General features: G+C 33.7%; 1 protein-coding gene across 5 annotated transcripts in view; it reads left to right on the forward strand.

Annotated features, from left to right (window-relative positions):
- The window catches only part of Esco1 (establishment of sister chromatid cohesion N-acetyltransferase 1), a 75,985-nt gene that overhangs the window by 52,542 nt on the left and 8,790 nt on the right, over positions 1 to 14,653 (forward strand). The window contains exons 9-11 of one of the 5 annotated variants that reach the window (XR_013089055.2): positions 9,280 to 9,403; positions 9,949 to 10,038; positions 13,865 to 13,952. Coding sequence is in view for 2 of the 5 variants with exons in the window: in XM_076837097.2 (XP_076693212.2) it covers positions 9,949 to 10,038; positions 13,865 to 14,008 (234 nt within the window). In the remaining 3 variants the exon portion in view is untranslated. Of the gene's footprint in view, positions 1 to 9,279; positions 9,404 to 9,948; positions 10,039 to 11,082; positions 11,149 to 13,864; positions 14,009 to 14,653 lie in introns of those variants that run through there. The other 4 variants (XR_013089058.2, XR_013089056.2, XM_076837098.2 and 1 more) reach the window with 4 other exon arrangements.

The raw sequence follows: 14,653 nt of genomic DNA on the forward strand, positions 1-14,653 counted from the left end.
ATAAGCATAGAAGACGAAAATAAAAGCATAGGAAAAGAAAACCATAGAAGATTTTAATTTAAAGGTGGTTTTCAAGTTTCTGATTTGTCAACTCTAGTCTTTTCGAAAAAAATTATAAAAAGAGTGAGTGTATGTACCTAGAAATGAAAAATTAAACTAGCATTATAAAGTGGAAAATGGAGGGGGGAAAGGCCTCATGTCTCCCTACCCCATTTCCAGTGCCATTCTCCAGTGATTAAGTACTTTTGTTTTTTAGTGTTTCTTTTTTTTTTCTTTTCTTTTTTTTTTTTTTAAAGAGAGGGAGAGAGAGAGAAATTTTTTAATATTTATTTTCTAGTTTTCGGCGGACACAACATCTTTGTATGTGGTGCTGAGGATTGAACCCGGGCCGCACGCATGCCAGGCGAGCATGCTACCGCTTGAGCCACATCCCCAGGCCCTTTTTAGTGTTTCTTACATAAATAACATTATGTGTATATAGCAAACATATCTCAAGCTACATATTTGTGTGTGTGTGTGTGTGTGTGTGTGTGTGTGTGTAAAGTCTTTTTTCCTCCCAGTGTAAGTTAGACTTTATGTTTAGTTCTTTTGGTTGATTTTAAAATATATAAATGACATTTGACTCCTGATTGCTTGCATTTTCTCCTTCTCTAACTATTAATATCTGTCAGTTATAACCAAGTGTTGTGTCATATATATATTAACTTATTTAACTTGATAAAACTAAAATAATTTTCATTAAGCTCTTGGTTTTATAAATAGAGGTTTCAATTCCTCAAGCTGCTCTAGCCTTTCAAAAATAGATGTTTATTAAATACTTAATTTGCCCCAGGCACTGTGCTATGTGTTTGGAGTATAGTGGTATGTCACATTGAGATTTGGTCCTTTTGGAATGTGTAGTCTCTATTGCATGTCTCATTTAGATCTGGGTGGTCCAGTCAATCCCTATTGCTTTATCATCACTGGATCAAAGAAAATTGATCCTAAGATATAAGATTTATCAAAATAGGTAGTTTTATATTTTATTTTATAAAACCTGTCTCTTTTTTTTTCAAATTTTAATATTTACTTATTGGCAGACACAACATGTTTGTTTGTATGTGGTGCTGAGGCTTGAACCCGGGTCGCACGCATGCCAGGCGAGCGTGCTACCGCTTGAGCCACATCCCCTAAAACCTGTCTTATATTAAATTCTTTAATTCAGAAAAAAAGTTTAGAGCTCATTTTCTATTTAATGTATTATTATACATTGAGGAAGTTCAGTTCTATTCATTTAGTTTAAATATTGCAGACACGAGAAGAATATTCCTGAAGTAGATACTGCTTTAATATATCTAAAGATTTAAAGATGCATAAACTCATAAGAAATGAGTCAGATCAGCGGGGTATGTTGGTGTACCCATGTAGTGGAAAAAAATACTATGCCATGGGCTTTTGTTTATCTGAATAGCATCTTTTTAATTATGAAAAAGTAATATAAACAAGTTGCTTCGTTTTTAGTAGTGAATTCATTAAAATTGGGAAACTATAATCTGGAAAAATTAGAGTGATAAGAAACATGTCGGATTTGATGGTTAAATTTAGATAACATCGTATTTAGTTATGTTTAAGTAGGCTGATTGATATCATGACTGTTAAATGAACATGAGTTAATATTTAATACATTTTCATAGTTTTAAAATTCTCAGAAAAAATTCTTTTATAAATGTAAATAAGTGGATACTAATTTATTGTACATCTAGGGAATGATAGCAATGATAATAATAGGTAACATTGGTTGAGGTGTTCCTGTTTACTAGGGACTGATGCAGTCGTTTTACTTTTACCACACTATTTTAATCCTCTCCCAACAAATCATGAGGTAATTACAGTTAATTTATAAATGAGGAAACAGCAGAAAGAAGCATAAGTATTTGCCCAAAGTCATGTTGTAACTTAATTAGCTCTGAATGCCTTGAGTTTTGCTATTTTATTTGAATTTCAGCAAAAATGTTGTGTGTGCAATATAGTTTAGCTCATAGAAATAAATTGACCCTAGTCCCTTTTAAACTTAAATCCTGACAGTCTTCTTTATTGTCCTGTTGAATTTTAATGAGATGAAGATTTGAGTGACATTTGGCATGTTTTGTAATATTATTAAATTTATGATTGGAAATTGAAACCCATATTGTAACATCATTTTTGTTTAACTCTAGTCATATAACATTTTTTTTTTCCTCTCAGAATCTTCCTTGATTTCCCCCTATTTCTCTTAGGCATTATGACCCACCACATTATGGCTCCTCCCCCATTTTTTTTTATTGGTGAATTATTGTTGCACATAATAATGGGATTTGTTGATACGTATTCTTACATGCACACAATGTAACAGTATAATTTGGCCAATATCACTTCCCAGCACTTTCTGCCTTCCATTCCTTGATCCCTTTCCTTTTCTTTAAAGTGTATTCTAAGTTTCTTTTAAAAATTAGTATGAATTCCCTTCTTTTAAGCCAAATTGAACTGATCATTGTCTTGTGCATGGCTCATAATTTTCTTTTTTAGTCATTTTGTTCCTACCTGTAGGAACACTTTCTAGTTATATCTGTACCTTTCAAGCCTGGAAGAAATATTGCCTCTTCTACGAGTCTTTTTAAAATAATTCCTAATATGATGTAGAATTTTCTTTGTTAAAATCATTATAAAACTTTGTTTACATTATTTTGCCTTCTTTGGTAGGTCCCTCCTTCAATTTGACTATTTTTTTTTTAAACTGGTTTTAGGGATTTAATCTAGTTTCTCTTTAATCAAGTGTCTAATACTTAACTATACACCCAGTTGGTAATTTCTTAAATTTTTTTTGAGAATTAAGAAATATGTTGCATATACATATTGATATGGGTTTAGAAACATTTAAATATAAAAGAGCTTAGCTTGACTGGGGGAAACTTCCTTTCAAACATATCTTATTGCATCTTGCACACATTTATGTACTATTTAATTCTTCTGTTAGATTTGCAGAATTTTTTTTTTTTTTTTTTTAAAGAGAGAGAGAGAGAAAGAGATTTTTTAATATTTATTTTTTAGTTTTCGGCGGACACAACATCTTTGTTTGTATGTGGTGCTGAGGATTGAACCCGGGCAGCACGCATGCCAGGCGAGCACGCTACCGCTTGAGCCACATCCCCAGCCCCAGATTTGCAGAATTCTTGAAGTCATTGTGACATAAGAGAATAGAATGTGAGTGGAACTGGGAATGTAGCTCAGAAATAGAATGCTGTGTAGCGTGCTTGGGGCTCTGGTCTCCAATATTGCAAGAAAAAAAGAAAAAAGAATGTGAGCTTAAACTAGGAAGATATGGTTCTCTAATGAGCTACTTACTACTTATGACAGCAAACTATTTTTTTTAAAGGTTTGGTTAGATTTTATTTTTTCATTTTTTTTGGTTGTTGATGGATCTTTATTATTTATATATTTGTTTATTTATACATGGTGCTGAGAATCGAACCCAGTGCCTCACACATGCCAGGCAAGTGCTCTACCACTGAGCCACAACCCCAGTCCAACAATAGCAAATCTAAACTACTTTCACTGTAATTTTTTTTTCTCAATTTGTAAGAAATGAATATGATATCTTATGGGGTAAACATTTTCTAGATTCATAATTTTTTATTCAGACATATTTTAACTTCTTTCTGTGCTCCAGGATCATAGATATTTTTCCTAAATTTATTATTATTCAAAAGATAATATGTAAATTCACAGATCAGTGCAAAAGGATAGTTAAGTAGATTGTTGAAATAATATGGAAAATACCAGAGTATCAGAATGTACCGTATAAATATAGACCAAAGATATATGATTGAGATTGGAAAAATCAGATTAACATCTGAGTCGAGTCAGAAAGGATAAGTAGAAGTCCCTTGAACTCATAAGGGTATAGAGCAAAGGCATACCAGGCCAAGGGAACTGTTCATAAATGACCTTGTAAGGTCTGAGGGTATCCAAGATTTAAAAACTCACAAGAAAAAAACTTAGTCACTATAATGATGATGGGAATTGTTATTTATTGGGGGCATATTACTGTGCTAGGCACTGTGCTCAATATAGTATAATGTTTCCTTGTTTAGCTATTGTGTTGTGGTGATTCTACCATTTTCTAGGTGAGAAAACCAAAATTTAGAGAAGTTACTTGCCCAAGACCACACCTTGAATCAAATCTATTGCTTTCTGATTTTTAACATCCTTTTACCACTGTGCTGTATTATTTGGATCACATATGAACTACCCTTGTGGTAGGTGGTTAATATAGTTCCTGAACTAACTGAATTTCTCCATGTATTTGTCACTTAAAGTCTAATAGTAGTATCTAAAATGGGCAGGGGGAGATGGGAGGTTGGATACTGGAGATTGAAATCAGGGGTGTTTTACCACTGAGCTATATCCCCAATCCTTTTAATTTTTAATTTTGAAACCAGGCTTTGCTAAGTTGCCCAGGATGGCCTTGAACTTAATATGTTCCTGCCTCAGCTTCGCAAGTCTTGGATTACAGGTGTGCATTATCATGTGCAGCACATCTAAACTTTTTCAACACTTTTAATGTCAGTATAGTCATAATGGCTACAAAAAAACTTTCATCAGTATTAACACAAGATTATTTGGTAGAAAAATTTTCAAAACATTCATTTAAAATTAGCTGTTTGAGCTAGTCAAGCATTTTAACATTTTTATCGTACTATTTTTTTTAAAGATGGAAAATAGGAAATTCAGATAAGCTAAAGGGGTGGGGGAATTTAAACCACTCTACCATAATTCAGATCACTCTGTTTATATTTTTGGTGACTTGAAATATTTGTTAATGAGTATTTACATTCAAAATTGATTTGCCAGGGGCTGGGATTGTGGCTCAGTGGTAGAATGCTCACCTAGCATGCAAGAAGCACTGGGTTCAATTCTCAGCACCACATAAATGTAGAATAAAAATATTGTGTCCATATAAAACTTTAGAATAAATATTTTTTTAAAAAATCATTTTGCCAGGCACAGTGGTATGCCTGTAATCCCAGCAACTTGGAAGGCTGAGGCAGGAGGATTTCAAGTCCAAACTAGCCTCAGCAACTTATTGAGGCCTAAGCAAGTTAGTGAGACCCTGTCTCACTATAAAAGCCAAAAAGGGCTGGGGATGTAGTTTATTGGCTAAGCATGCCTGTTTTAAATCTCCAGTACACAAACAAACAAATAAATAAATAAGCAAGCTAGCAAATAAATAAAATTCATTTCAATAGTTATTTCAAACGTTTATAATTTTAATTTACTATACAGTTTTTCTGCAGTGTATGCCTTCTGTCTGGGGTGTTGTCAAACAGAGCATGTGATTCTGTTTTTAATGAATTCATTTTAATTTAATTTCATTTTTAAAGGATTTTACAGGTGTGCAGTCGTGCACACCTGTAATCCCACCTGTTCAGAAGGCTGAGGTGGAAAGACTGCAGGTTTGAGGTCAGCGCTGGCAACTTAGTGAGATCCTGTTCTCAAAATAAAAAAGACCTGGGAGTATAGCTCAGTGGTAGAGTGCCTCAATACCATAGAAACTTAAAATTTTAAAAAAAGTATAATGTTTAACTCTAAAGTCACTTACATATATATTTAAAAATATATATTTTAGTTGTAGATGGAGACAATACCTTTATTTTGTTTATTTATTTTTTAATGTGGTGCTGAGGATCGAACCCAGGTCCTCTAAGTGCAAGGCAAGCGCTCCACCGCTGAACCACAATCCCAGCCTCCCTAACGCCACTTTGGTGCTCCTCTTGAGAGTCACTACTTTTCCCAGCCCTAGATAACTACTTTACTGATCAGATAATTTTACATGTATTTTTCTTTTCCAAATAAATGGTACCTGAGCACACCTTGGTCTTTGGCAATAGGTGATTTGAATTATTAAAAATAAGTTCAAATTAATCAATCTCTCTGCCCCTGCCCACAGAGTAATGAACCTCCAGTACCTTTCACCCACCCACCTTCAACAATTTCAGTTCATGTGTGATCTTTTTATCTTCCAGCCTTCCCAGTTGTTTTGGAGTAAACCCAGGCATCATGTTATCATTTTGTTAGTTATATCTATCTTCCTCCCTCCCTCCTTCCCTCCTCACTTTCTCTCTCTCTCTCTCTCTCTCTCTCTCTCTCTCTCCCTGTCTCCCCCCTTCTCTCTCTGTCTCTCCTTCCCCCTCTCTCTCCTTCCCTCTCCTGCCCCCCCCCCGTGTGTGTGTGTGTGTGTCTCTCTCTCTCTCTCTCTCTCTCTCTCTCTCTCTCTCTCTCTCTCTCTTTCTCGGGCTGCGTGTTCGTGAAACCACTGAGCCACACCCCCAGCCCAGCTTCACTAAATTGCTGAGGCTGTCTTTGAACTCCTGATCCTCCAGCCTTGGCTTCTGGAGCTGCTGGGATTACAGGCATGCGCCAAGGCATCCGGTTTGTTAGATATTTTTACTTAATGAAGATTATTCTTTTTTTTAAAACATAGAGAAGTTTTAGTGAACTTACTCCTTAATATCAAGTATTCCATTGGGGTTAAAAACTTCACAAATATCTCAATTTTTTTATATTGTTTGTTAAAAGTAATATTGCATTGGTCAATATGTCCCTTAAGTCATTCCCTACCCTCGGTCTTTCTTAATCTAATCTAAGGGGTTTTCCTTCAATCACTTTCTTTTATCCTCCCTTGCAGTATTTGTTGACTTTGTTTTTTTTTTTTTTTTTTTTTTTTTAAGTTTGTGTAACTTTTACTTTTGGGTGTTCTTTCAAATATGTAGTTTCAGTCAGCCTTTATGAAGGTGATTGGTAGGAACTTTAAAAATTGAGGTATAATTTATACACAATTAAATGCACCGATCTTAAGTGTTTGGTTGAATTTTGATAGTTGTATACACCAGTGTATTCACCACCCAGTATATGTTGTTTTCATTTATGATTTTTTAAAGAATTTAACCTTTATTTTATTTATTTGTTTTTATGAGCTGCTGAGAATCAAACACAGTGCCTCACTCATGCTAGGCAAGCAGTTTAGCACTGAACTGCAACCCTAGCTCCATCATTTGTGATCTTTTTTTGATGGAAAAAAGGAGAAATTACTTCTCTTTTGAGGCTCTAAAATTTAGAGTCACTACAACAGGGTGGAAAGAATATCATTATATCATTGATTTCTGTTAAAAATACAAATTAGGCTGGACATTGTGGCACATGCCTGTAATCCCAGCAACTCAGGAGGTTGAGATGGGAGGATTGCAAGTTCAAGGCCAGCCTCAGCGACTTAGTGATAACCTTAAAAAGTAAAAAGGGTTGGGGATATAGTTCAGTGGTCAGATGCCTTTGGGTTCAAACCCCAGTATACCCCAATCCCCCCCAAAAGAAAAGAAAGAAACGTAAATTAAGGGGTTGCTGGGTATATAGTTCTAAAGATAGAGTGCTTGCCTATCATGCTGGATTTGATCTCCAGCACCATAAAAACAAACAAAAAACCCTCAACTTCTCATGAGAAATATGAATCAGAAACATAGAGCTTTTCACTTTTCAGTTGTCAGATGAATAAATTTTAAAAATTTAGGTTTTGGAAATATTGTTAGCTGAGGGATATATGTAACACCTTAAGAGTTAACGGCGAGAGGAGGGTATGTACTTAACTGCATTGGAATTTACATCTTTGCAAAACAGTTGTGGCTGTTCAGTTATTCCTCTAAATTGCATGTAGTCCTTCCCTACACATTCCACCTGTGCCTCCATTTCGGGCAGCAGACAGACTTCCACTCTTCTGAATTCTCTAAATTCAGGAGAATTATGGTTATTGATATCAGCAAAGTATTAACTGCAGTTGAGGCACATAAATATCTTGAGTATAGTATTTGACAGACATTAGCCAACTTGGTTCTTTCATCTTTGCTTTGCTCGTGATTTGAATTTAAACATTGGGGATATTTATTGATTGCATTTTGTTAGACTAGTTGCATTGTTCTTAGTTTGATGTACCAGAATGGAAGTTAATAAGAGTCATTGACTCTTGTGAACAGTCATCTTTAATGCAACCCTCTGATAACAGCTATTTTATAGAATGCTTAGATTAGAAAAGAGAATCAAAGTTCCAGTGATTTACCCAAGGCTATACATCTAGTAACTAGCAACAGGATCTAACCCTGTTACTCTGAAACTATTAAAAAGTTTTCACTAAAATATGCCATCTTCACAAACATTAAATGAAGCTTAAGCAATAGTAATTCTGCCTCTCACAGTTCCTGCTTCTTTTATTTAGTACATGAAAAGAATAGAATCATATTTAAAACATAAAATTATATAAAATTCAGTGTGACAGTTTTCCACATTGAACATGCATATTTTTTGAGGAAGTTTTATACTAAAATAGTTAAGCAAAGTAATTTGTACAGTATTACAGTGTGTAATATTAAGACATGAGAATAGTATTGTTTTTAAAGACAATTCTTAAGAAAATAGTTTATTGAATTGTCTTTAGATATTTTACCTCAGGAAGGATGGCTTTCTTATAATTTGAAGTTTCTTAAATATCTAGTCTTCATTGAATTTATAGTTTAATTTTTTAAAGTTGCTAGTTTCTTTTTGTGGAAAATAGGTTCATTTAAAAGCTTTTTCTAAAAGCAACATTGTTAATATAAATGTCTTTTTATAGAGGTGTTTTTTTATATCTTAAAATCATATCTATATTCAGATCTGTATGATTCCTGTTTCTGAAAGAACATCTGATTATTGTTTCTGCTTCTTTGCAAATCTTGAGCATTTTATCAATCTTAAGTAATTTTAATCATCTGATTTTTACTTTTGGATGTTCTTATTTTGTAAACAAATTCTGGCTTTTAGTATTTTAATCTAAATTGTTATATATATCAAGATTGTTACTAAATTTTTTGTCCCCAACTATGATTCTCCCCCCACTACAAAAAAAAAAAAAAAACTATTCTAGATTCCATCATTCTTTCAGACTTGCCATAGTATATAAAAAAAATTTAGTTGTCATTTTCTTGGTTTCATTGAGCTTTTGCATTCTTAGAAGAAAACGAATCAAAAAAAGAACATTTTTTTTTTAAAAAAAATAGAAATACAAATTGCTTTTGGAAAGGCCTTTTTATGTAAAGTTGGTGGGTAAGACAAATGGAACAACTAGTTAAGCTCATTCCTTCTGTACTTATTTTGAACTTCAAAGTTCCTAGTTTAACCTCTGGTTCAGTCCCATCTTACTAGATTTAAGTGGCTTTTGTTTTGTTTTGTTTTTTCATGCAGGTTCTGCTCATTAATCACCACGAGTGTGGATCTGAAGAAGAGTTTATTACCTCTCTTTTTTTGAGTATGTTTAACTTCAGATACACACAACGTAGCCTCTCCTTCCCTATTAGATTCTTAGAAGGTAGTTATATTTTTTTATAGTCTCCTTCTTGTGCCTTTGATAGTTGTGATCAATAAAAATAAAAACTATTCCTTTCATACTGGGCTACTGCATGCAAATCAGTTCACTTAAAACCTCCTGGAGGTCTTTGGCATGCCAGACAAAAAACTAAGAGTGTGTGTTTGTGGAGGTAACCATGTTCCAAAGAAATCTAAGCATTTAATTCTTGTATCAAGAATCTGGGAAAGTCATTCTTTAGGTTCTGGGAATCACTGACTTTAAGGGGCTTGCTTTCGTTGTGTGATTTTTTCAAAATCATTTAAAATGGAATTGATAAATTAGATGTTTTTGTAGTAGTAGATAATGTCTCTGAATAATAAACATTAATTAGCATTGTAGCTACCATATGCTTAACAATAGATGATTTATCATGCTTTATTAAACATTAATGAGCATATGTTTTTGTTGTTTGTAATTTTTTTAGACAAATTGATGTACTTTTCCTTCTGTACATGAATATGATGAATAAAATATGATACATAAAATTCATCCTTCTTTATACCTAGGGCTGGAAAAAAGAAAGAATTCTGGCTGAATACCCCGATGGCAGGATAATAATGGTTCTTCCTGAAGACCCAAAATATGCCCTGAAAAAGGTAAATTTGCAGTGAAATTTTATACAGAATGGATTAATATCACTTTCCAGCTAAAGTTAAGAGTATAACACATTGGTAGCACAGCACATTTAAACATCAGTTCTGAAAACAATAAATAATAATATAAAGGATACAGCCAATTTGAAAAATTATGCCAAACTTTGAGGTAATCCAAAACATGTGAAATGAATTTTATTTTTTGGTACCAGGGATTGAATCCAAGGCACTTTACCACTGAGCTACATCCCCAGCCCTTTTTATTTTTTATATTGAAACAGGGTCTTGTTAAGTTGCTGAGGCTGGCCTTGGACTTACAATCCTTCTGCGTCAGCCTCCTGAGTTGCTGGGAATATAGGCATGCACCACTGTGGCCAGCTGAAATGAATTTTAAGTGAATTGATTATTGTCCAGTGTTATCAATAATTTGAGTGATTAATTAAAGATAGGCTATTTAATTGAGTTAATGAATAATGCCCAGTAAGTTATCTTAAGAATTAGAATTAAAATTCAAAGTTGAGGCCTGGGAAAATAGCCCAGTGGTAGAGCAAATGATTAGTGAGACCTTAGCCTAAATCCCCAGCACCAAAACCAAAAAAATTGAACCATAATAATTTACAAAATTAAAAAAAAAAAAATGAAGTTTCATTCTAAGTATAAATTTCTCTTTTTCTTTCTTTCTTTTTTTTTTTTTTTTTGATATCAGGGATTGAACTGGAGGCACTTTACCACTGAGTCACATCCCCAGCCCTTTTTTAAAAAAAAATTTATTTTTTGTTTTGAGGCAGAGGCTTGCTAAATTGCTTAAGGCCTCTCTAAATTGATGAGGCTGGCCCTGAACTTGCGATCTTCCTGCCTTAGCTTCCTGCATTACTGGGATTACAGATGTGTGCCACTGTGCCCAGTTCTAAGTGTAAATTTCTAAGTAAAAGCTTATTGTAGAAGAATATTTAAGAGTAGGGTAATAGTAAAACGGAAATTAAACATGAAGTAATTATATACATATTTTTAATACCTTTATTCTATTTATTTTTATGTGGTGCTGAGGATCGAACTCAGGGCCTCACACGTGCTAGGCAAGCGCTCTACCACTGAGCTACAGCCCCAGCCCAGGTAATTATATTTTTAAGGATAAAAAAAGATACATCCCAATTTATAAATACAATGTAGAAAACTTAAAATTTTCCTCTTTTCTAGTGTTAACCAGGTCTTAGTTCTACTTAGGTCCATACTTTCATTTCAGGGTTGAGTTTACTGTGTTGAGAAATGAACTAAGAGATATTGAAGCCTGTATCTATTTTGTCATATGGAGTATCTAAAAAGTCAGGAACCATAGGATAAACTTATTGTTAAATAGTATGTTGGCCTGGGATGGGATGTATCTCAGTGGGACACTGTTAACTTAGCATTTGATAATTGTTAGGCTTGATCCCCAGCAAGAAAAAAGAATTTATTGCATTTTCAGTGTATCTCTTCATCCCCTGGATGCTTTTTCAGAAATACCTCATAATGTAAGTAATAGGTTTAGGCATTTATTTGAAAAACTTAATTGTATTAGAGTGTGTCAAAAATTTATCTGAAAAAATAAAGAAAATAATTCATTTACTGAATTTTGTTTAACTTCACAGTTAGACCTCTCTAAATTTAGGAATACTGTACCTGAAAAAGACATCGAAGGAAAACACCTATTATTTGAAAATATAGTTAGCATTCTACTTAAGATAAAAATTTATTTTGTGAATTCTGATTTTTCAGATCCCCTGTATATCTAATTGGGCAACCCCAGATAACCAGATAAGCCCCTGCATTGCTTTACAGTATAAACAGTAGCATTTAGAATGATACAAAAACAGGTCCAACCTGTCTTGTATTCAAAACTTTGATGCTTGCACAAAAATATTTACTTGTTTTTTATATAATTGACTAATGAAAAATGTGGAGTTTTTGGAATTCTAACTATTATTTAAAAATGCACAGTAGGAATTTTGCTACAATTACCTTATGTGGCAGACATATCTTACTAAGAGTTCTCACATTAAATACTAATTTCTTCTCCCTCATGGAGAGAAAAAGTGAGGATAGAAGGCACAAGCTCACTAAAAGTCTAAAGTCTGATCATCATATCAATAGGACTCTTGTTTGACGGGAAGTACCACTTAAAAACTACACATCTCACATCTTACTTATGAAATTTCCAAGGAAACATAAAGAAAAAAGGGAAATAAAAAACAAGGATTCCAGAGACATTTTTTAGTCTGACACTGTAGTTAGAGCAAATAGAAACATAGGCTTTAAAAAAAAAAAAAGCTAATTTCCTAATTTTAGTTTCTCGGGGCAAAAAAATATTGATTACCTGGGAACTGTAGGACTTTAAAGATTAGGAGGATTTGAGTTTTCATCACTAAGTTGTGTTTCATGGTATCCTGTGTGCACAGAGTGCTAATAGTGATCTGTCTTAAGGGTTTTTTGCATTTAAATCTTAGTGACTCAAATTATTGTTCATTGGACTGAGCATTTGCATTTTTTTTTTTTTTTAAATCTGAGGAAGGAAATGTGAGCGCCTGCAGAGGACTACAAAAGCTTGAGCTTACTGTATTTGACCTTGACTAGTTCTAGTAGGAACCCGGAAGATGCCATGTTAACATTTGTGTTCACACCTCTTGTCCTTGATTTTCTAGTTGTCTAATATATCTGACTAGGGAAATTATTTCTTCCAGATGTAAAGTGAGGAACTAGAAGTCTCTACAGGATAGTGGATTTAAATGAAATAATATTTGTGTGTTTTGTTGTTGTTTTGAGACTGGGTCTTGCTAGGTTACCCAGGCTGGCCTTGAACTTAAGATCCTCCTGTCTTAGTCTCAGAACAGTTAAGATTATAGGCATGTACCGTTGTCCCTGATGATGATGATATATAAAGTATTTTAAATAATATTTGGCCTATAATTGATTCAATAGGAAATAAACAAGAAGTTCTTTCCTTTGTGTCCATTTTTATTTTACTCATGAGCACTCCCCCGCAATCTAATACTTGGGTTTGAATGCAGAGGAGTTGTATCATTAAATTATATCCCTCTGTCCATCTCTTATTTCTTTTACTACTGTTGTAGTACTGTGGATTGAACCCAGAGGTGCTTTACCACTAAGCTACTTCCTCAGCCCTTTTTATTTTTTGTATTGGGATAGGGTCTTGCTAAGTTACTGAGGCTGGCCTCAAACTTGTAATCCTTCTGCCTCAGCCTCAGGTCATTTGGATTACAAAAGTGTGCACCACTGTGCTTGGCTGTGCTTGATTGTGCTTGGCTAATTCAGACTTGGGAAGAAAAGCGGCTCACTTGCCTGGCTGAAATTCCGTGATGTTCTATCCAATTCACAAACCCATGATGCTACTAATAGGAAGCCTTAATGTTCTTAAAAAAAAAAAAAAAAAAAAAAATTCTTTTTAGTTGTTGATGGACTTTATTTTTATTCATTTATTTATATGCACTGCTGAGAATCTAACTTAATGCCTTATACATATGAGGCAAGCGTTCTACCACTGAGCCCCAGCCCAGCCTTAATGTTCTTTAAATTAGCCTAGTGGAGGTAGAGTCACCCCTCTTTTTTTCCCTAGATTGCTGGACTTGACATTACTCTCCAGTTTTTCTCTGATTTTGCTAAGTGGTCTATGAGGTTTATAAAACAGTTACTCATTATTACTACAGTCATCCTTTTTAGAAGATACCGTGCTTGGAATAATATAATCAACTTGTTGAACTGTATATATATATATTTTTTTACATTTATATAATACTTTCATTGTTAAAAATAAATATCGTTCTTTATTTGGCAGGTTGACGAGATTAGAGAAATGGTTGATAATGACTTAGGTTTCCAACAGGCTCCATTAATGTGCTATTCCAGAACTAAAACACTTCTCTTTATTTCAAATGATAAAAAAGTAGTTGGCTGTCTAATTGCAGAACATATCCAGTGGGTAAGTGACTTTTAGAGTGCTCATAAGTAATTTGATGTTTACTGCATTTACTATGTAATCTGGAGTAATATAATCCTGATAATTTGTTCTACATTTAGGTAAGGAAGAATGTGAATGCCTGAATTCCTTTGTGTAATTGTTTACTATAATGGAGTTGAATCTTACATGGGAATTAAGTTTTTTAAGTCAGATAATTTTTTATATATATATATATATATATATATATTTATTTATTTATTTATTTATATTTGTAGTTGGACACAATACACAATAAATATCTTTATTTAATTTATTTTTATGTGGCACTGTGGATCGAACCCAGCGTCTTGGACGTGCTAGGCGAGCGCTCTGCTGCTGAGCCCCAATCCCAGCCCAGATAATTCTTTAAAAAAACAAAAAAATTATGTTTTTATTTTTTGGTACTGGGGAATGAACCCGGGGTCACTTTACCACTGAGCCACATCCCCAGCCTTTTAAATTTTTTATTTTGGGATTGGGTTCTCTTGCCTAAGCGTCTTGAGTTGCTCAAGTTAGATAATTCTGTAGAATCAGAAGTACAGTTAAGATTTTTTTCTGAAGACTCTGTGTTGGATATTAATGTAATTAATATTTTACTCCCAATAGCGCTAGAATCAGTTAAGTGTA

This window comes from Callospermophilus lateralis, chromosome 17 (assembly GCF_048772815.1).
Source record: "Callospermophilus lateralis isolate mCalLat2 chromosome 17, mCalLat2.hap1, whole genome shotgun sequence".
NCBI lineage: Eukaryota > Metazoa > Chordata > Mammalia > Rodentia > Sciuridae > Callospermophilus > Callospermophilus lateralis.